Source organism: Epinephelus moara, chromosome 7, assembly GCF_006386435.1.
Source record: "Epinephelus moara isolate mb chromosome 7, YSFRI_EMoa_1.0, whole genome shotgun sequence".
Lineage (NCBI taxonomy): Eukaryota > Metazoa > Chordata > Actinopteri > Perciformes > Serranidae > Epinephelus > Epinephelus moara.
The window spans coordinates 22,229,663-22,257,606 of NC_065512.1; the positions used below are offsets into that span (position 1 = coordinate 22,229,663).

General features: G+C 41.5%; 1 protein-coding gene across 4 annotated transcripts in view; it reads right to left on the minus strand.

Annotated features, from left to right (window-relative positions):
- Window positions 1–27,944, minus strand: part of pkp4 (plakophilin 4) — a 119,587-nt gene that overhangs the window by 88,303 nt on the left and 3,340 nt on the right. For 2 of the 4 annotated variants that reach the window (XM_050048647.1, XM_050048646.1), the window contains exons 1-2: window positions 14,704–14,837; window positions 12,155–12,288 (exon numbers count right to left, since the gene is read on the minus strand). In XM_050048647.1, coding sequence (XP_049904604.1) covers window positions 12,155–12,288; window positions 14,704–14,719 — 150 coding nt within the window. In that variant the 5' untranslated portion in view covers window positions 14,720–14,837. Of the gene's footprint in view, window positions 1–10,008; window positions 10,152–12,154; window positions 12,289–14,703; window positions 14,838–27,944 lie in introns of those variants that run through there. The other 2 variants (XM_050048648.1, XM_050048649.1) reach the window with 2 other exon arrangements.

Genomic DNA, 27,944 nt, shown 5'->3' on the forward strand with positions numbered 1-27,944 from the left:
CTGCGAGTGTGTACTCATCTAGCAGTGATACTATTTCATTACTAAATAATATAGAAAATAGACCAGATGCCAAAACTATGGTGGCAGATCGGTGCTGCAGCGGCAGTTTTGGTTCACTGAAAAGCTGACGGAACCTTGTGGCTCCATGGAGCTCCGTCGCAGTCCTGGGAGCTCCTTGGCTGGTTTCCAAGCTTTTGGGTGCTGTGCTGCAATTCTGCCTCGTCTAAATCTGCCGTTCTCACCCAGAGACACTCTCAGATACCAAAATTTGGCACAGATGGTCTCAACATGAATTGGTGCTCAGTAGTACTGACATAATTTGGTTGGTACCCTTAAAGGTAGAAGATGCATGATTGTCGGTTACTGTTTGTACAAAAGCTCGCCAGTATCGGTAAAAGCAAAAGCTAACTCCAAGTTCACGCTTTTGGCGTTAAGCTTCAATATGTTGCTTTTTTTGGTGCTGTGTTTCTTGGATGGCTGCTGCTTCCAGTCTGATACTTTTTTATAAAGCCCTGACTTCACATGAGCGCTGTGGGGGTGCACGCCCATAAACATCCCAAACACAGGAAACAAGAAGAAAATAAAAAAACTACAGGCAGAGGGCAAAGTCTCTGTAGAAAAACACACCATCACACACTTCTAGTGGGTCATAAGTGATGATTGAGAAGAATTACTTCAGTAGTCTATACATTGTTTTTAGGAAAATCCTCGTAGTACACCTTTAAAAGTACCGAGTTTAGTACCCAACCCTAATATAAAATCTGGCTTCAAATGCATCACACACCTCATTATTCTGTGGGGCCACGTCTGTCACATACTGCTGGAACAGGCATCTCTTCAGGCTGTGCTTTTAATCTAACAGCATCATCTTATCAGTGGTGCTTTTAGCACATGTGTAAAAGCCTGGATTCAAAAACAGGATTTAAACAGTAGCTGCAAATTACAAAAGTCTTTCCCTTCATTTTTAAGTCCAATACTTTTTCTTTCATCCACCAGGTCTTTTGATCTAAGTTTTGCACCATACCAGCTGTTGTTTTGTGCAGCTACAAGCTGTTGAACCTCTGCAAAAAGCTCTTATGCGACGCTGCTGATAATAATGCCAAGGCATAGTGGCAGTAAATGAGAGTAACTCACAAAAGGCAATCTGTATCTCCTCCGCTGGAACAAAAACCTAAAATGCTGCAGCAGTGCAATCACACAGCCAGGGCAATTCATGTAGACCTGTGAACGTACAATCCCACTGAGAGATCAATAGCGTTGTGTCAGACAAAAAAGAACATTGCTTCGGGCCAAAATGAGGAGAGTAAGCAATCTAGGGACTGTCAATCTGGAGGTTGCTGTAGTGAACAAAGACTGCAGTGACTTGTGCGATTACCTCAGGATCAGTCATTTAGAGAAACTCATCTGAGAAATGTTTGGGCAGAGGATGAAATGGAGCCATAAACCTCATTGGTGATTCACCCAGTGAACTTCCTAAACTTCCTCGGTGGATGCATGCCATTCCAAGGACAGCCCAGCAGCACTTGCTGCACTCCCACCTTCCTGAGTACAACTCCTGCTCCCCAGTGACTGGCTCCTCTGTGTACGCTGTTGACTGTGGCAATGATTATAGTGATAATGATGATGATGACAGTGACGGTGATGAGTATTAACAGGCTAGCTGGGGGGAGATCTCCCAGGGCTGGGTTCAAAACGACAGCCCTGTGCCGGGCCAGACGCGCACACCACTCCTCTGACATCATGTCACATTGGGAGCAGATTATCTCCTCTTCCTCTTTTCCATCTTTTCTGTTTTCCTCTGCATTGACAGCCTCCTGCCACAATGCTTTAGGGAACCATTCACAGGTGACAGCCTCTCTGACTCTGCCTCTCTCCATCATGCTCACACTCTCACTTTTGTCCTTTTCCCTTCACTCACCACCCTCTGCGCCCTCCCCCTGTATCTGAGCGTTTTGTCTTTCCGCCGTATATCTGAGCACTCTCCTTCACCGGTATCCCTCCCCTCTGAATCGGTCTCACTCTTTCCCTCTCATACTTGTTCTGCTCCCCCATGGGGTAATTGCTCGGAGCCAGGCTTCCATTTTTATGACTATAATCGAGGCCAGAATGCTTATGCCTCTAGATTTCTCCTTGCCTGTGTCACAGCGGCAGCACTAGGGGAGAGGAAGGCAGATAAGGCCCAGAGGAGTGGAGAAAATCACTAGTCGATTGTAATTAGAGTCCTTATTTCGCCTATGGAGGTGGAATAGACACTATCGCCTGCAGGGAGAGTTCAACCTTTCTGCGGTGCTTATGGCATGGAATTGCGTAATGGCAAAAACACTGCCTTGAAGCCGACCCCAACTATTAACTCCTAAAGCTGGGTCACTTAGACAAAGATGACTTTGGCTTCATTAAAACGTGATAGAGGCTTGCATCGGTATCTCCAGTGGGTAATATTTCAGCCAGCTCATCAAGCCTTTAAGAGGGTGCTGGAGTTGTAGCACTCAAAGCAAGGTCAGCTCATGGGCTTTGCAAAGAGTCTATCTGTGCGTGTCTGCGCCTGATTCGGATGAAAACGGGGTCATGGAGTGTAACTCCAGTTTGCCATGGAGAAGCAGGAGGCAGACAGATTTTTCATGTGTAATGGACTCCAACAAAGTGGGAAAATTCCACTGTGGGGTTTTCTGCGGGGCGGTATGTTGAAACACCACAGTGCGGCGCGCCTTAAAGGGCTCTTTTTTGCCAGTGGTGTGGTACATATAAGCATGTCCAGGCACAGCTAATAACAGCATTACTTTGAGGGCAAAGCCTCTAAATGTGGGAGGAAGAGGAGCACACCAAAACACAGTGTTTCCAAGGGCAAGAAACCACAATCTTGATACTAGAAATGATGTGCTCAACAGCCCTTTAGATTGCAATTTGACCACAGAATTACGGTTTATGTTTGAGGGAAAATCTCTCCACAACATAAAAGGGATAAACCGCTAAATAAGCTCCCTCCTCGGCCTCTGTCTGAAGCTCTTATTGCTGTAAACACATCTAAAACACCTGCCAAATAAAAGCCACTGAATTTAAACTGAGCTTCTGATATTGACTCTTTTTAACAGAGAAACAAAGAAAAACAATGAGACATACATGTGCTACAAAATGATGCAAGTGTGCCTCTGAATGTTGACAACAAAAACAAAACTGCTTTCACCACTCTAATGTTGATACTGGACATTAGCCAGCTGTTTTCCCAGGTATAAACTATTTATCTCTCACTTTAGCACAAAGACTTGCTGAGGGATGCTGCTTTATATGTTGAGTCCTTCTGTGGCTGCTTTGTTTTCTGCAATAAGCCTTGACATTTCAAGGAGTTACGTTAATAACCCTTAATATATACATAGCAAAGTTTACTCTCCAACAATGTGTGAGCTGTCAGGAAGTCCTCGTCATCACCTACTATCCCTCCCACTCTTTCCGCTTCCCCAGCCTACTGATGCTGTAACACAAACATAACTAAAATAGGTATACTGGGAATCCATTCAAGGCATGTGTGAACATTAAGGAGTGCCTGGTGAGGATGAAATCAAAGTTGAGACAGCTAAAGGGCCTGCGGCTATTCCCCTCCTGGGAGATGCGGTAGGAAGCAGAGACGAGGGCAGGGTGATCACGGAGATGCTCTTTAAAGACCTGACCTCATATTCATTGATGCCTGTTTGTTTCAAAATCGAATTTGGCTTGTTCTCTAAAGGCTGCTGAATATGATGCCAGCATACTCCAACATCTACAGCCTGTAAAAGGTTTCATTCATACGCCACTGAATGAATGTTTTAACACCTGAGAGGAAATGCCAGAAACGCTTTAACAAATAAATGTATTCTCTTTGCAATAATAATGCATTTCCTGTGTAACAGATGACAAACTCTCTTTGTAAACAAAGAGACTACACCACTGCCACAGCTGATCTCCTGTGTCAAGGACTACCTAAATTTGCCCTGCAGGGTTTTTTTTTAACCCTTTGAGCTCTGCAATAGAAATGGCCCACCACTGCCTACATTGGTATTTTTTGCTTATTGTGGTGTCGTTTCTTCACATGTAACTCAGGGCAATCATGTCATTAAGGGTGTACAATGTGATGACATGGAAGACAGAAGCTGAAGCTTTCTGCTGCAAAAAGAATGAATATTCTAGCTATTAAACATCTCCTGCAGCAAGATGTCTGTTTTTACAGGTTTAAACAAACCAAAGTTCGGTTTACCTACTGCACTGTGTGTATCCTCAAGGCCTGACAAACACGTTGAATGGATTTCTTCCCTACATTTACATTCAAGCTTTTAAAATGATTCAAATCTTGTACTGATTACATCCATGTGTGCAAGCTCTTAGTGTTCCTTGTCCTCGTCTTTGCTGGTGCATTATTTCACTTATTTGTGAGTTACCGGCTAATTGTCAGCTAGCATTAGAATGGCAGCACTATATCTGTATCACATCACCTGTGTGCTCATGATCATGCACAGGCACTAGACAATTTGATGTAGGACAAAGGCCATTTTGAAGAGATGGGTCCCACAGTTGTTGTTTTTTAAAAATTTCTAAGGAGACTGCAGACTGTAAACCTGATGGAGTAGAGTTCCAAAGCCTAGAAGCCACGACTTCAAAGGCACTATCACCTTTCGTTTTGAGTCTGGATTGGGGGACTGCCAGTAGGTCCTGTTCTTAAGACCTAAGGGACCTAAGGGAGATCACTGATGTACTCAGGTGCCTGACCATGGAGGGCTCTTTACATGAGAACAAGAATCTTAAAGTGAATCCTTAACCTGATGGGAGGCCAGTGTAAAGAAACTACAATGGGAGTGATGTGGGTTGACCTGTTGGACCTGGTTAACAGCCTAGCTGCAGCGTTCTGGATTATTTGAAAACAAGGCAAGTAAAGGCAAGTAAAAAGAGAATTGCAGTAGTCTAGACAGGAGGACACAAAAACATGAATAATATGAACATGAGTCATAACAACCAGCATCTTGCTGTACATTTGAAGGAAGCTATTCTAAAACTAGAAAAGTGCACTCAGTTCAGTGCAGATCTCTGCCAAGCAGCCTGGTGGAATTGTCCCTCCTGGCCTTTACAGTCAAGATGGTGGTGAAGATAACAAAAACAGTTGACCTTCAATTTTTGTGGATCATAACATATTGGGAATAAAATAATCTGCAGATGTTCTGGATTAAAATGACACTAAACTTTTCTATAAATATCGGCACAACGAATGCCCAAAGGTGGCCTTCGACCAGACAGGTAAGACTTGTTATCTTTAGCTGAGAAGATCCCTGGAATTGCCTACTGCAAAGTGATTTTGTTGATAAATTGAGTTCTCTACTGGCCAGGTGAGTGGGGAGTCAGCAGTCGAAGGCAGTGTAAAACAGCCAATAACAACCACATGAGGGCCCTCAGTTTAGGCTGACTGGTCCAGTAGTGGGGTTACAACGGTATGCTGTAAAACCACATACACTAGTTTATAAAAAAAAAAAAAAAAAAAAATGGTTATCATACCATATATATTTGCTTATCTACAGTACTACAAAAATAAGCAACTGGACAGAGAAACTGTATATCTACCTGCCTGTCACTTTTTAGACACATGTCCTTTAAAAAAATGATTTCAAGTTTCAATAATTCCTTCAATTTCAATAGGGTCCTTGCACCGCGTGCTTGGGCCCTAATTATAATAATGTGTGTTCAACCCAAAAAAACCTTTATCTAATAATAATAATAATAATAATAATGATAATAGTGTAATACTGTATACCATGAAAATTTCTGAGACACTTATTATACCATGAAAATCTCATTCCATTGCAACCCTATCCAGTAGTGTTGGAGATTAGCTGCAGACAGACAGATAAACACAGTCACACACGCGCACACAAGACCAAACGCATAATCCCCTCCAGGCTCACGCCTGGCGGAGATAATAAAAAGCAAATATCAGACAGGCTCCCCAACCTGGCTTTAAGATGTGTTGCAAAGTTTGTTTTTGTTTGAGTATATCTCAGCCTTCATAAATGGCCTTTTGATGATGTAATTTGTGCCACTCTCTTCCCAATATTTACATAACGGCAGTTGTTGGACTTACATTTGCATTTTGTTTTACCAACACGTTGGAAATATGCTTAAAAATGTGCACATTATTTTGGTAGAAACACAATATAAGACTAATCATATTATCTCAAACATGATCTCCGTTAAAAACTAATTTCAAGCCAATTACCTTGCAGACTGGGCTGTGAGACTTATTCTTAAGCCCTTCCACACACTCAAGTTTTTACTACATTTCATATCTTTCGACATCTATCCATGACCTTTGTTCATTTCAACGGATGCAAATTAGTATGTGTTCTGCTGTTGCGAAGTCCTTCATCCAGACAGAGAAGAAAATGTCAAATGTAAAAGTATTTGACATTATTAACGTGGTTTCTTCACACTGAATATTCTCAAGCACTCGAGACAGGTCTCCTAATCAGGCGATGACATGGCATTATTCATATGCATGTAAATACAGACGGTGTTAGCTTAGACAGAATGCGGTCAACCATTTTATTCATCAAACAGCTGTAAACTGCTGATGGCCAAGTGCTTAATAGCCACTTGATTGAATGTGGCCATCAGCACACAGTAAACGCCACGCTGATCCAGTACCTGCACTCCTTGTAAGGCTCACTGGATACAAGCATGAGCTAAAGGACTAGAGTGAGAAATCTTAATGTGAGATGTATCCAGCTTCAGCTATTACGCTGAGTGTCGGGTTATGCTAGAAAATAACTAGTTCATTTGACGTGTTGTCCGACCATTTTGAAAGGTAAAGCGTTTATAGTCGTTCTGAACGACCGCAGTCAAATGTGTGGTGAAATCCTGCTGTCATAGAGCACGGGGAGACGTGATAATCGTTTAAATATGGAGATAATGGCACACATTATGAGACAGTCTCTCCTGGAAGGCATTTATACTGCTGCACTTGGTTGTTCACATGAAAAGAGCCTGAAATAGTTCTTGATTGAAAGATTGAGAGCCTGGGAGAGAAGTTCAAACCCAGTTTACTTCCTCTCATCTGCACACCTGGCCAATTACTGCATAAGTTAAGTTTTTTCACCCAATACTAATATTGATGCCGAAGCAGATTGTAATATTTATCCATTTAATCTAATGCTACAATGCATCTAGTTTCCACCAGTGGAGGTGAAATATTTAACTGTAATACTAGATGCAGACATGTAGACAACACTGCTTCAATAGTACCTGTCTTGCTTTATTAGTCAGCACTGCATCTTTTCTAAAAGTCTGCAGTCACTGAGGAAGCATAAATTAATTAACTCAAATGTTAGGTCAGTATAAATGTTAAGAATTAAATCTTTGCTCTTGCAGTATTTGTTTCTTGTCATAGTGTGTCTGGGATTCAATGCGGAGTATTCCATTTTAATTAAAGTCACCTTTGTCATCAGTCACTGACAAGCTTTTCATGCTCTTTACAAATCACATCTTCGCAAATTAGAGATCCTACGAAATCCTGACTTTATTTTACCGATTAACCTCACTGCTTGTATCATTCACGCACACTCAACTTGTAATTTAGATATCTCCAGCAGCATTTTAAAACAATAAAATTTTAATTTGAGACAACGAGTCAGCTCTTTACAAATGCACAATAAAACTAATGTGTCTAATAGGGATGTAATGACACATTGATCTGGATCGATATACAAAACAACATCAATGGGCTACATATCATCATCTTCAGGATACGCCTTTATTTTGAAATTCCCTAAGAACGCCTGTGTCACCATTTCTGTCCGCATCTCCTTCCTACACATCAAACAGTGCTGGCGGCCTAGTGCCAAGCAGACAATGGTAAGCAGCCAAGACAAACATAATGAGGATATTTACTGATATCATCTCGCAGGCCTCTGAATTTAATTGAATCAAAATACTTTATGGCAGATTTTGTGATATCAGCAAATATCGTATTATTGCCCCTAGTGTCTACGTAAAGTGATGTGCTACCATCAGCCTCCAGAAAACATGCAGTGCTCCTCAGCATAAATATTACAAGTTTCTTGGAATTAATGTGAGGCATGAGACACCATTCCTCCAGTGCATCAAAATATTACAAAAAAACAAACCTTTAACAGCTCACTTTGTTTATAATAGGGCTGCATGACATAAGGAAAATACGCGATATACCATAACATTGTTGAATATCGCGATAATTATATTGCATATGATAGATTAACAGGTATTAAAGTGTACTCAGTGCAGCCTTTTGCTGTAGTATACCTCTAAAATACAACAGATTGCTTGTTGAATTTAAAAAATGAAGAAAAATTATTTCCAATATTCTTTTATTGAACAAATTTAACACTGAACTGAACACAAGGGGCACCAAAAAAGGAAGGTAAAATGTTTAATTGCAGATTTCTACAGATATTCTGTTTCAAATTACTCAAAAAAAAAATAAAAAAATCCCTGAATGTGAAACCACAATCTTTTACGATATGTTTATTGTGCAAGTTGATACTGCTATGAGGATAAAAAGCAATAAACTGTACAGCCCTAGTTTCTAACTAAAATTTGTTCGCAATCATTTCTGGACAACAGAGTTTTCAAAACGTTGATGAAGTTTGTTCATGTTACTGTGCTAGAACACCTTCAAGAATATATAAGTAATAATATTAATTCATCACTCTGACCTTCTCGAATCGAGAAAGCATAAGGAAACCAGATTTCAGGCACACGTTTTCAGTCAGAGATGAAGAAAAAAAAGCTGAGAAAAAAAAGGCTGTCACATTTAGTGTGTTAACATACTGTTGTCATGTCTCTATATTGAGGCATCTGACATCCAGTGAAGTGGTATCCTACATACATGTCAGTCACCATTAAATCAATTATACTTTCCATGAAAAATCACGTCGAAAAGACATACAGCTCATCATTTTCAGTTTTTACAGGCAGTCACAGAAAACACTTATAAAGAAAACTGATGATTGCACTGCCATAGTTCTTCAATTTAATGAGAAAATAACAACAGAAACAGTAATAAACAATAAAACTGTAATGTATGTGCTGCTAATTGAATTTTGCGAGAAGATTCTCATACAGAACTACTGAGTTTTAATTGTCCCTCTATTTTTTTGTTTTGTTTTGTTTTAATATTGCAATACATACCAAATAAATCATTGGTTTATGGGTTAATAAAATAGAAAATAGTAAAATACATTGACACGACACACAAGGACATCACAGTTGCTGAATCCACATAAAAGCCTGTCTGAGCGGGCGCTACAGCCTCCCACTGCTTCAATTACACTTCAGATGAAACAGATAAAAAAACTAGGTCTTAGATAATCCTCGAAACAACCCCTTCGGTTAAATTAAATTTTAATAAGATAATAAATACTGGAAAGAGGGGACATTTGTAAAGTTAATTCTGAATTACAGCACAGTTTCAGATTTTGTGGTTGAGTCAGCCCTAAAAAATACCACGCGCGGGTCTTCAAAGCGAGTTGTGCAGTGCAGCAAGAAAAACATTGACATTTAAGCACTTAATTGGGGTCTGTAATAAACCATTATGGATGTGTCGTCCTGATGGTGGATCAGTGCTATTAAAGAGGCACAGAGCACAGACAAGACTCTAATAACCAAGAACTGCAGCACGACAGGACCAAATCCTCAAATTAATGGCAAAAAGACCGGGGTTTGTTAGCAGCCAGCGGGAGAAACAGAGGGAAGACACAAGTCCAAGCAAATGAACACACAAGGAGAATGCAATCACAATATGTTGGTGAATCTGTCCTTGTTTGGGCATCTCAGCAAAGCCTGTGCAGCTGTAACTACAGCAGTGACAGGAAAAGAAGTTTGGAAAGAGAGACAAACGAAAGAAAAACGAAGGAAGATAAGGAGTCAGAAAGACGAGTGAAAGGGGAGAAATCGGCCAATGAGAAGGCAGGGAAAAAGACAAAAAACTAAAGATAGTAGAGCCAAAGAGTAAACACTTACCAAACACCCAGTCATGCTAAGCCCCAGCCCTAACCGCGACCACAGCTACAGCACAGCAGCCTTGCATGTTTACATCGACAGCGGGATCCCTCGAAGGTCTGCCTCTTAACAATCACAGGAAAACCTCACGCAAAAGCATAGAGGGGGGAGAGAACACACTCACACGAGCCTAGTCTCTGACCTCCTCCATCTTTTCACTCTCACTCACCCTCTGATTTGCCTCTCCAACTCTGTTAAATACTGAGGAGAACGATCATTTTACAGTCTCGACTCTTTAGCAGGAATTCCCTCTGAGGCATGTCTCCAGCTAGTCACTCTGAAAGAAACAGCTCAGGCAGGCTACTCGCTCTTCCTGCCTGCTTGCCTGCCTGCCTGCACGGATATCTGCTCTAACCGGACGAGCCACTGAGGAATACTCTAGGGAAGGAAGTGACATCGACAGGTGCTCCCTCCTTCTTTCCTTCCTTACTCGTGTAAACAATACCCACTTCCTGCAGCAAGCCTAAATGGGACGCCTGTGGGCTATTTGAAATGAATGTGGCATTTATTATCAAACTGTAGCCCAACTAAAGTGTCATTCAGGGAAAAAGAGGTATGAGAGACGTCACAGAGGGGAATTAACATCATTAATAATGAGCAGAATCTCTTTAGCCCAGTTTGCCCTGTGCTGGATTCCCAAGAATATGGAGGGCAGAGTGGAAAGGAGAGTGTGCATTTGTGTGTGTGTGTGTGCGTGCTTGCGTGCGTGCGTAACAGAAGGCAGTGTGGACGAATCACAGAGAGACAGGCAAAGATGGAGTGAGTCAGAGGGCATGTCCCTCCACAGGCTCACTAACCCTGCCAGAGATGATCTTCCTGGTTGGCCATTGATGCAAGCCAGGCCATGACAGCAGGCAATAAACAACCAATACATCCCAGTCAAACTTATTCCACTTCAAGACCAAGAAAGTAAACAAAGTCCACCTCGACCACAGTTGTGATTTAAACAGAAATCTTTCCATGAAGCCACACGCAGAGAGATGACAACTTTCTACTTTGGACTCTGTGTCAGGGAGGTAAGGTATATGATTGCAGTGACAACAGGGTGTGTGACACAAGTGCGCAGGAAAAAACTGTCCATATACCTCACCCAGTGGATTTCTTCCTCGTACAATGTGTGAGTCACCAGACAAAATAGTGTTCTATAAATGTCAGTGTACAACGTAAATGGTTTATAAAAGCTTAAATAGTAGCTGCAATATGAGAGATGTGATGTGAATCAGTGGGTCCTTAGTGTGGTATGAACTAGGGCTGAAACCATCCAGTCCAACCAAATTCTCATTGTTTGGACAATCACTGATGTCACTTTCATTGGACTGTATGTCCACAAAAGCTTTTTTTTACCAGCTGAAAACGGCAGTCGTTGTTGTTCAGCACTTGTACATGTATGTGACAGTTGGTCTATGGCCCACCCCTCCTCCACTGTGATTGGATGGTTGGGTAAAAGTAACAGTGACGAGTGCAGCGTTTTATCCATTTGGACAATTTCCACCTCCCATTTTGCAACACAGGAAAGCGCATGAATAATGACAAAGGCGTTCATTCTTTTACAGAATCTCCAAAGAAGACACATGTCCTGTTTGGTTCGGTTCAATCGAACTCAAGTTTGTTTGCCGCCTAAGTGCGGTTGATTTGGGTAGGTGTGAACACAGCAATCGCACTCCGGTGCACACCAAAACAACCTGGCCGAGACCTTCTTAAAGAGGTGGTCTCGGCCAGGTTACAAACGAACTCTGGTGCGGTTCGTTTGTGGTGAGAATGTGTAAATAATCTGCTTCACTGATACATTGTGAAGTTTATTTTCAGATAATGTTACCTTAGAAATCACATTTTTTTCAGTTTTCATGTCAAACAACTGCATCAAGCATTCCAGTTTCCCCAACACAGAGCGTAGGCTACTTGCCCAGAGTAAATGTCCCTGTAAACGCTTTTGTGGACACACAACGCTACCAGATAGAGTACACTCAGTGCACTGTGGGCATTTCAGTTCATCCAGAGATAACAAGCAGATTTTTTTCCTCCATCGACCAATAAATTGTTTGAAGAGTAGGTAGAAGTTCTTCCCTGATTGACTACAGCCCTAGTATGAACGGAAGAAACACACTACCTGTTCTTTGACGGAGGCCAGGATGTTGTTGGCGGTGTTGTCAGTCTCCATATTGCGGCCAGTTGAATGGTCGCGGTTGGTCAGCAGAAGCCCCTCCTCCGTCACTGGGCTCTGCTCAGGAGCTGGCATTCCTCCTGTGTGGACATACACATACACACACACACACACACACACACACAACATGATCTGGTCACCACAGGCACTCTTTAGGGAAAAAACAACAACAATCTTGTACACACATACCAGACCGTGTGCATGTGTGTGCAAACACACTCCACTCATAGATACACACTTGAGTAAACCACTCCCTGATACACACAGGCGAGTGATGCTGAGAAGTGACTATCAATGGTCACACACCATCACCAGCAATACACAAACACACACCCACACATGCCATATGGCCCAAAGAGAAAAAGACTGTCAATGTTTCACGTCTGTGACAGTGCAAATCAATGCCATATGGCCCTGAGACAACACACGAGTTAAAAGATGATCTGTGTATGTAATACAGTCACATGAAAAAATACAACACAAACACAGCGGTGGCCAATGTTTGTCGTGAAGCCACAAAACAATGGAAATCCAAATCACAGCAATGCAATAGCTTCCCGAAAATATCAAGCATGTGTGCGCACAGGTGAGTGCTATACATGTTTGTGTATAAGATGCACTGGAGGGGTAGAAGAAGATGAACGAGGACAGGCCTTTGAAAAAAACAAAATAAAAAAAATAAAAAAGTCAGCAGCACGACGGAAGAGATAAGGTGTTCCTGTCTTCTTCGCTCCCTCTCTGGCCTCTTGTCCCGGATTGAAATGAGAAAGTAGAACGAATAGTTATGGTCTCATTATATCTGTTGACAGGGAGAGTGTCAGGGGAACGCTGCTCAAGGTGGATCCATATTTACTAGAAGGAGCCTGTTGAGCCAGACGGGGCAGCTAAAGGCTGCAATGGCTGCCTCATAGCTCAGGGCTGCAGCACTAGACATAAGCAAGGGGTCTAATAACACAGGAGGTATGTGACTTTAGGGAAACTGGGATTTTACTGTGACTTTTACTGCCTTAGAAATCCACTGCTGCTGTCATCTCCAAGATACAAACATAAAGACATATTCCACCCTTTGGTTTCCACACATATATCTTGACCTACATGCTGTACTTTGCTGAACCACTCAGAATGCAGTCGAGGTGATGCATGGTGTGGTGAGATGCCGTCATTACATGTGAATATGCAGAGGAATATTAGCTGCTAAAACCACCATTAAATAACCATATGGTAATTTACAAAATAGCCCTGCCGCTAGCAACTGAACTCTCCCTCCATAAAAGTGTCTATTATCGTACTCTTAGTCCATAATGGCAGCCTCAGGGTGACTGGAAGATTTGATATACAGTAGCTTTAACTAAATTAGTCAATTTTGTGCTGACAGACATCATTTTAAAGGGTTAAAGGGTCATTTTCTGTCATGTAAAAGCACTCAGAACTTGAATTCGCATGCACACACACACACACACACACACTCGGGTAAGGAATCACTTAGCTCAGGCTGACAGCCAGTTTGTGTGAGCTGGTTGGGTTGTTTACAGTGAGAACATAAAAGTTTTTGGCCATTAGAGAGGGTTGTACATGAAGTATGTGGGAGGTCCCCCAGACATTTGGACGAAATGTGACCCTGAGGTATTCTGGGAGTCTGTCACCGAGGCAGCGTAAGCATTTCAAGGTGTCTGAGCTGAAGCGCCGCATCATGTGCCAGCCCTGGTGTTAAATGACAGATAAGGTTTTACTACTCCTAAGTATGTTAGTCCACACAGGATATTCCATGTATTCCCCTGTCAGTCTCCCAAATTCCTTTCCTGCTCATTCATAGTGTTGCAACACACCGCCTCGACTCCCCTCCCACTACCACTGCAGCCTTTGAATCAAGGACATGGCTCTTGATTTCCCAGAAAACACAGCGAGGGGAAACGGGGAAAACTGTTTGAATTTCAACAGAACTCCTCCCCCTGTCTTCTGCACAAACACAGAGAACAACACAAACAGGCCTGACTGAGTGCACATTTTAAGCTGACAGAAGTTGCAGATCTGGTCGGGGTGGCCAAAAAAAAAAAAAATCCTTTCTGATTTCTCTCTCAATACCTTCTCTGTGAAGGACAAAGAGGGGTGTGCAGCTATGGAATCTAGTTAGGGTAACTGTCATGTAAATCACCATAGATTAAGTATAAATTGGGCCTTATCGAGCCTGACCCCTCTGTAACCCCTTCACTATTTCATAAAATGTGCCCTCCATCAAATAATGACTTTTTTTTTTAAAAAAAAAAGAAAAAGAAAAAGGAAGGACATTCTTTACGCCTTGACCATAATCTGTGTATGTAATCTGTCCAAAATCCAAATGAATATTTCTCAGCAGTCTAAACTTGACTGTAGGAAAGTGCACACCAAGCAGACTGTAGGAAATAGACCCACAGAAAAAACAACACACAAAAAGGAAAGAAAGCCTTATTGAAAGCACCATTAAGCACAGAGAAATTGCAATGTGTATCCGCGCCTACCTCTAAAATTCCCCATTATATCTGGTCCAGAATGACTTCACTCTGCTTAGCTTGGTGTTCTCTGCAGCTCCAAGATGGTAGTGAAGACGACAATGCTGCTGCCAACATACCACAGTCCTATAGGTACACGGCTGACTGGTTCTTCAACATTTCTTTTGGTGTTTCCCTCCAATCACAGAGGGGAAGAATAACCTTGCTGCACTGCCTGGTGCTTAAAAACTTTGGTATGTCAAGCCCTGAGACAGTTCGAAGAGCAAGCACAAGACTGAGAAGTAGGTGAGGAGCCCAATCTGTGCAGCTTTCAAGGCTGTCATTAGGTTAATGCCTGAGGGCCGTGCTGCGTAGTTCCCACAGAGTACAGATGACCTCATTCTGGTCTAAACAATGAGGTAAAACCAGTGCCTAATTATTAGCGTTATGCTTATTTCCCTTGACTAAGCAGAAAATAAACACCTAGTGTATGAGCATGGCAACATCTTTGAGCATGGATAATGACAGGACAAACCTGATTATTTCAAACAACATCCAACTATTCAACATGCAATAATAAGCATCTCTTTTACTAGACGCTCTTTCTAGTCAAAGCTAAATCTCCCCTTTAAAGTATCATAATCCTTAGTGTCTCTAGTCTGCCAAGAAAAGTCTTAGCCTTACTCCACCCTGGCTCGCCGGATCACGTGATCTGATCTACTGACCTCAGACTCCGGCCACTCCTCGGAGCCTCTTACACAATCCCTCTTTCCATGACTCTCCCTCTCCCAGATTAAGTGTAGTTTAAGGTTCAAGGGAGAAAAAGGAAATGGTCGTACAATGTGTTTTAAAATCTGTCCAACTGTGTTAAAGTTGAGCATGTTTCAAACACAGACCTACTGTCCCAGATTCAGATATCGCCTTCGTGCATGAATTCCATCCACAGACATGAATTCATCAGTTCTCTTATCCCTCTGAAAGCCACCTGTACCTTGTGTCACCTTCCCCGAGGAGCACTGCAGCAGCAAATGTACTATCAGCCGTCACGCAGGCTACGTTTACATGCACACGGGAAACCAGGTTACTGGGAGAAATCAGGTTAAATCAAGAAACAGGAGAACATGTTTACATGCACCATCATAGCAACATTATTGTAACTCCTGTGTTTACATGCAGCCGCTCGGTGAGCACGCTGCTCCAAGGGCATATCTGGAGCCAAGACTGCATATTTAAGACTATCAGTGATTTATCATTTTGAACCCTGAAGAATTGTTTTCTTTCCAGGTCAGAGCATTTAGATTGATGGTGCAGTGAGAGGTCGGGCTCTGTAGTGGCAGAGCAAACAGTTTCCTTGACAGAGTTTTACAAATATCCTGCACCTAAACGGTTAAAACAAACTTATTTACTTCGGTTTCCATTTCAGTCAGACTTTCAGTTTGATTATTTTGAGCTCAAGGACATACCACTATGAGTAATAAACTTTCCTTTCAAGCCGCAGCACTGCTGTCTTGTTGATACTACCGGTCTGTAGGGTTTGTCATGCTGACATGTCATGTTCTCTCATTGTTGAGAAGTCAGGCCTGTTTCGCGGACTACCATTACATGCACACTAATATTCCACTATTATTCTTTATATAAAAATATTCAGAATTCTATAGGGGTCACTTAAATAGCATAATCTCTTTGGATATTTTGTATTAGGCCTTTTTCCAAATATAACATTTTCCAGTTAAGACTTGTGGGATATGGCAGTATTAGTCAGGTTTTAGGGGCATTCTTTGGGCATGTATACAGCATTTTCAGAATATGCATCTTAACTGGGGTTTATGGTCAACTCTGTGTGTTGTCATGGATGCATAATACACAGATCATATAGCCAACAGTTTGCAAGGCTGGTGTAGAGATACATGCCCAAAAGACAAGCCACACGTCTGGTCAAAAGGAGAAACATGCCTACTTTTAAACATTGTACAAGGCTTGATTATCAGCAGGTTTCTGATATGTGCAAATATCGCCACGCCGACCTCTTCAATAAGGTAGCTGAAGGGATGAAAGGAGACCGTGTCTGCACAGTTAAACACATCCGACAATGGTGAAAAACTGTTGTTGCAAAGAAAAAAGAAATTATGCAAAGAAGCTAAATAGCACAATTACCTCTAGCTGTTCCACGTTTCCATATTTTGATATGATAACAACGTTAATCGCAGTATGCACGACTGCATGTTACCAGGAGTATTAGTGGAATATTTATCTTTATTAGCCATGTGAACAGCTTTGTAGGAATACTGTCTTTTTCGGAACAGAAGTAAAAAAAAAAAAGCATAATATTTTGTGCAAGCAAACACAGTCATTATTATTCTCTTAATCCCTTCTTGCTTACAGGACATTTAGGAAATCAGGTCAACGCAGCAATCCAACAGCCACCAGGTGACATAAGTGCGCATAAACGCATCGACTGATTTATTCCTTCATTCCTCACTTTCATTTCAAGATGAGATAAACTGCCGTCATCTAAACACACGCAGTGTTCCTGTTAGTCAAAAGATCTATTGTCTGTCAGTCAGAGGGAGGAAGACTTGTCTTCAGGAAGCTGAGTGATGCAGGTCACAGACATTCAACACAGACAAATGGAGATGAGCTGAGAAATAATTACAAATTAGCCTGAATTTCAATTGCAGGGAGTCTCGGAGAAGCAGCAGTTCAAATGCTGATTACTCCGACGTGCTGAGCTAAAAAGGTCCGGGAATTCTACAGCTCAAACAGAGCTGAGAGCTGCTCAAGGAACATACACCAGACTGCATTTCTTTTATCTACTGCACCTCTTTTTGGAGTCAAAATAAATAATAACTAGCATAAATACCCTCTTTAAAACACATTTTACTTCCAAATATAAAGCCAAACATGGCAATCTATGAGGTGAAAAAAAAAACCTCATAAGAGCCACATTGTGTAGAGTGAGCTGATAAATATTTTACTGTGTATCAAGCATCCCATTAGACCTCTAAGCTTCCAGCATATGCAACCCTCAGGATGTTTGACACAAACATGGTCGACAAAGTGCATGCCTGATATGCATATATCTGAGCTGTGCTGAGGAGTAGGCCTGTATCAAATGTCATTTTTACATTCAGAGCTCCAACTGAGATTTTGAATGCAGCTTCAAATGTCTGTTGTCACATTTGGGGATGTCATCACCCTAAAAAAAAATCAAACAATTCCTCAATTTGAATGAAGTTATTAAGGATTAGTTTAAACTAAATCAGCTTTATTTAAATTAATAAATGTGATTTGATCATTACAGGTGCATGCCTTCCAGCCTCCTATTCAGGAGGGCAACCATAAGGCACGTAAGGCTAACATTGTGCAGGTTTTTATCCAAACCAAAGACCAAACTAGACGTTAACGGATTAGCACCACTTTGACTTGCACAAGAGGAGGTGATCTGTGAAATCACAGGTATATTTTTAATAAAAAACCCATGCTCTCATGCCGCTGTGGCACACAGTTGCCCCATGGCACTTATCTAGAGTGACCTAGCAGCATTATGTAGCATGTGAAAGCTTTGTGGGGAGAAATACAGTCCCATTACTAATCTCTCAGCAGCTACAACTACGTCCCCAAAGAACCACAATGCTTAATTGCTTCTTTCACCCAGCCTATTGACTTCCTTGAATAAAACTAACATTTGTGGTCCAGTATAATTTATCAGAATTCACCAAGATGAACAATAATATATTTCAGCCTCGATAAATCCCCAGAATGAAGACAGAGCTGGAAAAACACTTCTGCATCCACTCAAAAAGCAGTCATGACAGCAGCATTATACTTTTACAGCAAGTCAGTGAATTCTGAAACAATTTCTGAAATCCCCCACTGCACATGCTATTAGGCTAAACACATGGTTAGGAAGAGCCGACTGAAGCCCTGACAAAGTCAATACTCTGAGCTGATTTGAGAATGTGTGTAACACAAATACACTAATAGTCCTGCACATACTGCACGTCACTGATTAACCTCAACCTCAGACAGTATGCTCCTAACTATCCACATACTGCGACTTCTTAGTGGGTGCCACATGTGGGAGGATGACGAATCTTCTGTAAGCAGCAAAACACAAAAAGTTATTATTAGATCCCTAGATGTTTCACTTTCTGCTGCTTTCAACAGCTGAAAATGCTTTGCTCATATTGACACACCCAACACCAAAGGAATGTCTCCTTTCCAGAGCAGAAACTGTCTCACATGTACACACAATCACTCTATCAATCATTACCCTGAACAGGCTACAGAGAATAATGTAGCCTCCTTTAAATAGACACATACCTGTCCTTCTGTTGATGTAGGATTAAACGAAGTGTGAAGCTATATGGAGCAAAGACAATAGTCCGCCAGCATCCCTTCCACCTTCTCTTCAAAGTGTACACGTAAAAGAAATCATTCAGAAGCTGCACCCATGCCTACCTCACACCTTGAACCTCACCCCGACAAATGTTGCAATAACCGGAGGCCTATCTGAGCATGTGTATCTCCCGGGCAGGGCTTGCCTCTGAGTAAAGGCAGGAAATACAGTCATTGTACAGTCCATTCAGAACACACCAACTCATGCCACACGCCGCATGCATACTCCCTGAGCTGCACTTTATCTCCGAGGATATATTTACTCAAAGAGGACATGGGGAAGATGGCTGCAGACCAAATAATCCATGTTTGCATTGTGTGGCAGTAAAAACACATGACTAACTTTCTGTGAACGACTTCCTATAATGATCATTCACTCTCTCCATCATTTCCTCACAACAATACCTCACCTAATGGGGAGCAGAGAGGCTCAACCGGAGTCTCATCAGCTGTTTCCAACATGTCACCAACTGTAATATGTTGTGACAGAAGAGGACATAAATTATTCTGATTGCATGTAAATCCCCTAAATAGAATCCGGGTTTGGGCTAGACAGACGTGCTTCATCCTGTCGCACATTGTTAGACGAATACATTTAACACCCTAATGCCTTCCTGCATACAATTACAATGCAAACACAACAGCAGCAAAGCCTCCCAAGAAGGAATTACAGCATAATGCTCTGTACATCTCCAGAGAAGTCAATGCAATAAACTCATTTCTTGTGTAGCAGATGTGGCACAAGACAAATGTAACGGGAGATTTAAAGCTAATCGACAAAGTCAAATAAAAGACTTTGATCGTGGATTGGGACGTTCATTATTTAGCCTCATTTAACAGTTCAGTTAAAAATGTGTTTAATCAATGCCGCAGTTTTATCAACCCTACGCACCCCATTTGCTGTGCCAAGCATTTTCCCGCTGCTGAGAATATCAGATGATCATCAAATGATCATGTTTAGATTTTACGTATGACAGAAAGACGGAGATCATCCGAATGGGAAAAATCAAGAAGGAAAATTAGCATAACAAATGTCCTGCTATTGGCAGTGTCCTGGCTCTCATAATGTAAGGTGTCTCTGTGGTGAATAACGGAGCTCACTCAGCACCTTCTATTAAGACTGATTACGGCAAACGATGAACTGCCACCCCAGAAAAATAATCAATCAAAAAGCTATGAATTGTATAAATTTCGCTTAGCTGACTTCTTCTATATAAAAGGGGCAATTTTGTAGGTTTGTTATGATGAATTGGGAGATAAAAGAATGATGACTTCTACATTTACTGCCATACATACACCTCACTCTGACATATTAATGAACACTTCATGTACGCCAGTGACTGTGTGAGAAATAATGATTATAAATATAACCACCAATCCATTTCAGTTTTGTTCATGTCTAGTTGTGCTCTCATGTTGGCAGGGTCCTCAGCCATATCATTTCACCCCCCAAAAATGTGATCCAGTTACAAACAGCAGGGTTTTATTAGATTATTTTTATGTGGCTATGACTCCAAGAGTTAGCGAACACATTAAGCTACAAGGCTGAGATACAGTCATACAGCTGAAACTTAAGGATTTCTGAGTGACTGAGTAAGCACATAGACATTAAATTAATGGACACAAAGGGAAACTCAACATGGAGGACGATACAGAGATTCTGACATGGCCTTCAGATCTAAAGGTTAAATAAAACTTGGCATGGTTTGTTAATTCTACACCCAACATTGGGTAGATACCATTGCAAGGCAAACCCTGATGAAGAGGGGAGAAAATCTGTCAACAGGCATCCCAGAAAGGTGTGATATTATTTCTCCAACACCTATGAGCTAATAGATACAACTCTGAAGACTAAAGGGCTGTCCACACCGTAACTATAGCAAAGACTATAAATATATAGTGTTTAAGCGCAGACCGTACTCTGGGAACAGACAGAGCAGCAGAACGTCAGGCGCAGTTAAGGTGAAAATTAACCTTTCATTTCGATTGCTTACATTTGCCTCTCTAGCAGCTGCTCCTCTTGTCCATCGATCTGATCTGATCAGCTCTGATTGAGTGAATTAATAAATTATTGCCCCGTGACCCAAACGCCACAAACTGCTGTTGAGGGGGAAAAAAAACTCTCTAAGTGTTCTGCCTGTGCTGCGCTGACGGAATCCCAAAAATGTCTGAATTCCGAGATGGGACACAGAATGATACCAATGGACACCCCATCTCCCCAGGTACTGCCCAATATAGGCTATATATTCTAAGGGTGTTTCAGCCCTCCAATCGGACTCGGAGTGGTGACTCTGCATTTTTTGCGCATATGTGAACACTCCAAGAGAGCTCAGACCCCTCTGAAGCGAACCATACTCAGACCAAAGAGTAAGTGGACATATTTCAGCTACATGGTCTGAGTACTGTACACTTCAAGTTGGCGGTGCGATTCATTTAACCTGTGCCTTGTGAACACAAAGTGCTCCAGGTTCGTTTTGCTCTTTGCCATTGTATTTAGCCCTCTAGATCACATGTTATTGCACTGGGACACTTGAAAAAACAGACAAATCCAAGTCGGCCTGTAATGCTTGCAAGGACAAAGGACAAGGAGTAGTTTGTCCACGGAAGATACTGCACGTCTCCAGATGTGGAATGCAGAATACATCACACGGAAACAGTCTACAGCACAGAAACGCTTAGGTTTACCTCCAATTTTAAGTTCATCTGAAAGCAAGGGGCTTCACAACCGCACTGCAGTGCCACGTCAAAGTAAAAACAAAACTATGTCAATACATATTATATATAGGCTACAGTGTGAACAGAAAGAGGACTGAGGCCCCATTAGAGCTGAAGTTGACCAGAAAGAGAACTGAGTCCTCTGACAAGGTGAACACAAAAACAACTGGGCCCCTTTTCTGTCGGTCCACTTTTTGGTGCACTTGAAGAGGACTGAGTTTGGTTCATTTAAAAAGGACTATATGTGAAAACACCCTAATTCTGTGGGAAATACTGCAAGTGGATGGCCAAGTCAAAATCACAACTATAACGACAATGACAGTGGCGTTGGGATCCCTGTCAGAGTGATGTGATGAACAGCCGATCAATATCCATGTAAATTTACAAGGCATCACATCCAACGTGGCAGATGACATTGCGAAGAGACTCATTACTGGGGTTACAAAAAAAACGCACCCCTGTTTGATAAAACAAAGTCTTTATAAAGATGCTATCAAGATGGAGGACACCTGGGATGCATTTGGACTCACCCTCAGAATCATTGGTGTTTTGTTATTCATATTAACAGAGGTGAGGAGAAGCAAGATACAGCAGAAACAGGTCATCAATATCCACTTTCCTAAGCTGCCGACACACCTTGAGCCTGCAGCGCATGCTTGGCACCACTGTTTACAGAACTTTATCATTCATCAGCGTGAATGCTCACATCGTTATCATTATACTCGTTCTAGGCATGGACAGACTTTTACTGCAAGAACAGATTAACTTTCTTGTCCTAAATAAATACACACTGTATCATGATAATGATTATCATTGAAAGTATCAATCAACTCTTCAACTGTACCAGATGTCAAGATTTTTATGTTCAGTGGGAATCATGACTGAGTTTCTGCTTTAGGATGTAAAGAAAATCCTTTTATATTGACACAGAACTGCTCCTCCTTTCATTCTAATTGACAAGCTTCAGGCACTACAACTGTACAAACACGCTCTGGTCCTCTGGTTGTTCAGTATATTGAATGAGCTCTTCTAGACAACAAGAACAAACTATTGAGACTGAAAGATTAAATTCCGCTGCACAGTGACTCTAACTTGTGAACTTTGGTGAACTTGGAAAAACAAAACAAAAGAAAGGAAAGTCCTGTTCCTGTGAAGTATTACGAAACCAGCTTCAAGACGGAGATGGATAAGCATAGGCCTGCCCGTGTACTTCCTAAGTGCTGATTTGCATTGGCACTGCCTGCTCAATGCTCTGTGCTTCTGAGTGGACAGACAGGGGTCATGGAACAACATGCCGCTGCCCATTCAAAATGAGTGCAGCTACTGATAACTGAAAAAACTGAAATATAGCGATCGATATAAAGCAAAGTCCTTCAGACTAAAACAAGCCAGTAACTAATAAGTTATGGTGCTAATAAGCACAGTTTCAAGGCCTTTCTGGCACTTTAAAGTCCCACAACTGGCTGATGCAGGTATTTTCATTTACTGCAATATCATTAGGTTTCCATCAGCACTGTGTAGTGTGAATGTGATGCTTGGGATAGAGATAACTACACTTATTGGTAAACGATACACTTGTAAGAGTGTCTGCAATCACTCAATTACTTCAACTCAAATGAAGAAAACAAAATCACTACATTTGAGAATATCTCACATTACCTGATCACATTTTTTGTGTTAACAGTTTAGTCAATTCATTGCTCAAACTAGAGCTGGCTGAAATAACAAGAAGAACTCCACAAAAGCATTTACAACTTCTTTTGGCCTCCGCTAGTTCTGGCCCGCAGGTTGGAAAGTGATCTCTCAATGTCCTAAGGAGGGAAAACCTCATCTATAATTCGGTACACCTCAGACTGGTCGGGTTGCTCGAGCAGGTGGCCTAGCATCTGCCTAATCTGACCTCCTCCATAACATTAACTTTGCTTTCACCTGGAAATGAAGAATGAAGCCAAAATAAAGTAAAATGTAGATAAATTATAGATGAGTGGATATGTTCTGCACACTGACTGTTTTTGAATTACCTTGTGGTGGATGGTTATATGTGAGATGTTTAAGAGATTGCAGGTAAATAAAAGCTAAAGAGGCAATGAGACATTAAAAAAACAGCTGCAAGTTTTATTAGTACTGTAAACTATTCTTTACAGTGCACATGCTGCTGCTGAACTAAATCTTGGACTTGGTTTACCTGTAATTACACTCAATTCCAACCACATCTGAAGACATGGCCAACATTTCTGTAAAGACTTAGGGCATTTTCATTGTAGCTACGATGGATTCCTACCGTGCCAAAGTACAACTACTCCCTCTCTCTACTCCCCTGCTACTTAGCTTTCACATTAGTAATGTTGGATGCATTTGGAAATACTCACTCTCACCGCGGCAGACTGTGTTTCTTTCTGATATAGAGGTATCCGTATTAAATTGAAATAGTTTCATGACTGGCTAAAAAGTCCTTGAAGTCGCGGTATACAGCAGTCCACTTCTGTGCCTTGGTACAGTTGGGGTTCACACCTAATGCATACCATACCGGAGTACACATGAACAGTACTCGAGACCACCTTATTAGGTGCACGTGGATCAGAGTACCGTGCTCGGGTACAGTACAATCATATGTTCACAGTAATCACACAAACTGGACTTTGGGGTCAAGTGTACTTAAATCCAGGCCTGGGTCCCCATTGTGAAAGCCCCCTTGGGTTCATTTTTTCAGTGACCACAGCTTCTCCATTTAACAGAGTTTGCTTGAGTAAAGTCAGGAGAAAACGGTCAAATGCCAAGGATTGTTACTTTGTGTTAAAGAGGAAGATAATCCACTCAAGCCACAACCTTTCTAACACTTCAATTGTCTGCATTCAAAACACACTGAAATGAAAAAAAAGAAGAATACCTTCAAGATCAAACATTCAAGGATAACACAACTGAGGATAAACCTTGACGAACCCAAGAAATAAGTGAAATAAGTGTACAAAAATCTACTCTGTACCTTAACCATCAGGACACATCAGGGCATGCATTGAACCGTGATGCAGAAAGACAGAGGGAATGTAGTTACTTAAATAAATGTCAGGTCAGCCAACCAGCACCAGCTGGCCTTTTAAAACAATGACTTAGTTCAGGTGAGGAACACTATATTGGATATCCAAACTTTTCTAATTTATGGGCTTAGTTGAACAAAAAAATCCTGGGACTCTTACACAGACTGACAAAAAGGCGAATATCTTCAACTGCAATGTCACTGCATACTGAGGGGAATGTAGGGTTCCTTGGCACCATATGGATAATCTATCAAAGGGGATTTAATTGAAAAAATAAATCACATCCCACAAGTTGGGTAAAATAAATTCCCCTTTAGTTGTACTCTGTAATGATTCATGGAGGACGTGTATGACTTTGCAGTTGTGCAGAGGAACGCGTGTTTTTCTTGAGGTATTGTCTAGAATTTATATCCTCTGAGTGCAACTGACTGCACATGTGGGTGTCGTCATGTTCATCATATTATATAAAGATACTTCTGCAAATCTTTTCTTATATCCGATGTTTGACAAAACAATATGCTGTTTCTTATCCCAGGAGCCACAAAATACCTGCACCTTTTCTGCTTTGTGTGAGTAATGCATTTCTGGATATATTTCAGCTGCAACAGGAAATCTTAAATGATGTGTGTGCACCTGGGAGTGAATGTCCATCCCAAAATAAGTGGGCTTTGGCATTGTTCAGGGTTACTGGTGCATGCAAAGGAGAGTGCACTCTGGATGCCAGGAAAGCAGTTCTCCCTGAGACGAGAACGAGCTTTTTAACAGGTTGAATGGGTCTGTAAACTGGTTGCATTGAAGTCATAGTTTCTCTAGTGAAACAAACATTTTAGACATTAGACAAAAAAACAGTGGTTATTCTGGGATATTTCTGTTTCCTTGGGATATCTGTGCTCACTAAGCTTTGTTCTAGAGAGCAAAGAAACCTTAAAGAGCAGTGTCTTGTTTGTTGAAGTTGTATCAATCTGTGCACCATTGCCTTAAGGCTATAGGTTTTTAAAGCTTTGATGTTGTCACTATATCAAGTTACTCTGATAGAGAAAGAAAAGATACAGTATACACTTTGATATCACACAGCCCACACCTGCCTCACAACTTCACAACTTAATGCAAAGCTGAGGATCTACAAAATGCCATTTTAAATGTCATGTGCTTGAACTGTATTTGTTCATTTCCAATGTCAACAACTCCCCTTCTCGAGAGTTAATTCTACTTTAGCACACTTTTAAATGCCTTGACATTTAAGAAGTGAATCTGGTGCTTCTTGGTACAGTTTTATGGAAGCAGATGAGGCAGACGGGTCCTGCAGATTGTTTCAGTTTTCACTGGGAACAGGCGTAAACCCTGTGGTCACTAGAATGTAACCTGACATTGGGGAGATGCCTTCACCTTCAGACTAAATCCAGCCACCCAGTGCACTCACATACCACTCTGGGATGATACCTGATCCCACAAACAAGCTATCTGAGTTTTTAAAGTCTAAAACAAGAAGCACACAGCCTTATGCTTGTAGCTTATGTGCTGAAACAATATGTCATAAGGCGATTAGTCAGTTGACAGAAAATTATTTGAGACATCTATCAAAACAAAAACCTTAACATTTGCTGGTACTGGTTTATCTACTAAGAGGGTTTCCTTTTCTCATGCGTTTTATATCATTGCAAATGGACATATGATCATAACGCATTGGTCAGATAAAACATCTGAGTTCAAGATGCCACCTTAGGAAATTGTGCTGGCAATTTTTTTGTAACTATTTTTCTGACATTTCATAGACTAAATAATCAATTAGACATTGAAAAAAATAGACACACAGATCAACATCATCATTCAGCCCTTTATTACACTATCACTGAATGAGCACACACCTTATATTAACTAGCTCTCTTACCAATTTCAACACAAATTTGTTGTTCACAATGGAGCATTATCAGGGAAAAATAGGGTGCATCCCGAAGGTGTCCTAGGGAAGATCTCTGTTGGTACCAAAAACATTTTCTATTGTCCCTGGGATGACATTAGCCTTAAGCCCTGCCTATTAGCCTGCGCAAAATTGATATAACACAACAGACAAACATGTGCCATTGTTGAATGTCATCTCAAGCCCTGTTCCCACTACACAGAAAACCCCTGTTAACATCAGTGTGACAGGGGCATTCATATAATATAGTAAACAGGCTAACAACTCTGTAGTGGTCATGGGTATTTATTGGCCTCGGCTCCGATCGGCAATGATGAAAATACACCCCCTGGGTGAGCAATTTTGGCCCCTTTCCTGGCAAGATGCAATGACACACCACCACAAAATATCATCTGTCTTCTGGCGAGCAGCGCTCAAACTGAGTTTGTAACAGACTGAATAAGTAAGAGGTAAGGAAAAAGAAGTAACCACCATAGCATGTTCACTAACCTTCATGCTACTTTCTACTGTTTACTAGCCTGTTTTCTGGCCTGTCCGTGACGCCAAATATGTCACACCAGAAAACACACACACACTTGTGGGTACAGGCATACTCTTGTGCTGCAGAGTCATGCTCACAGCTCTAGTCCACTAACAATAGGAAAGAAGTCTATAGTCTATTTTGTGGCTTTTCCCATGTTTAAAAACCCAGCTTACACACGCTATTGTTGTTGGGAAAGGAGTACCATTTCCTGAATGGCTGATGGCAGGCAACAAGGCGAATACTGGCCAATAACGGAGTTTGTCTAATAAATCAGTGCATCCCTAGCTGCTGCCATAGAAACATCTACAAGTGCTTTCACTTTAAACAAAAGCTCAGTGCTTAAGGCTTGAGTTATTTCAACAGTCTGGCATTTTGCACAAAAATTCACTATTCACATCAAGTGTCACTCTAGGTGGTGACATGTTTTTATGACTTTAGAGGCTATGCTAGTTTTTTCAGGGGTGCGTATTATTATGTTATGCACTCTGCTGGGATGGACTCCCTTACCACTCCTCCTTTTACCATCAGCAAAGAGAGAGCTTTCGCCTGGGGTGATAATGTGAGTAGCACTTTGAAATATTCAACAAGGTATTATGTGCCCTGTTGAGGTAATATTCTGCAGCCACACACCCTTTGATAGATGGGACTGTTTGAGCAGTGAGCTTGCAGGAAGCCTCCACTG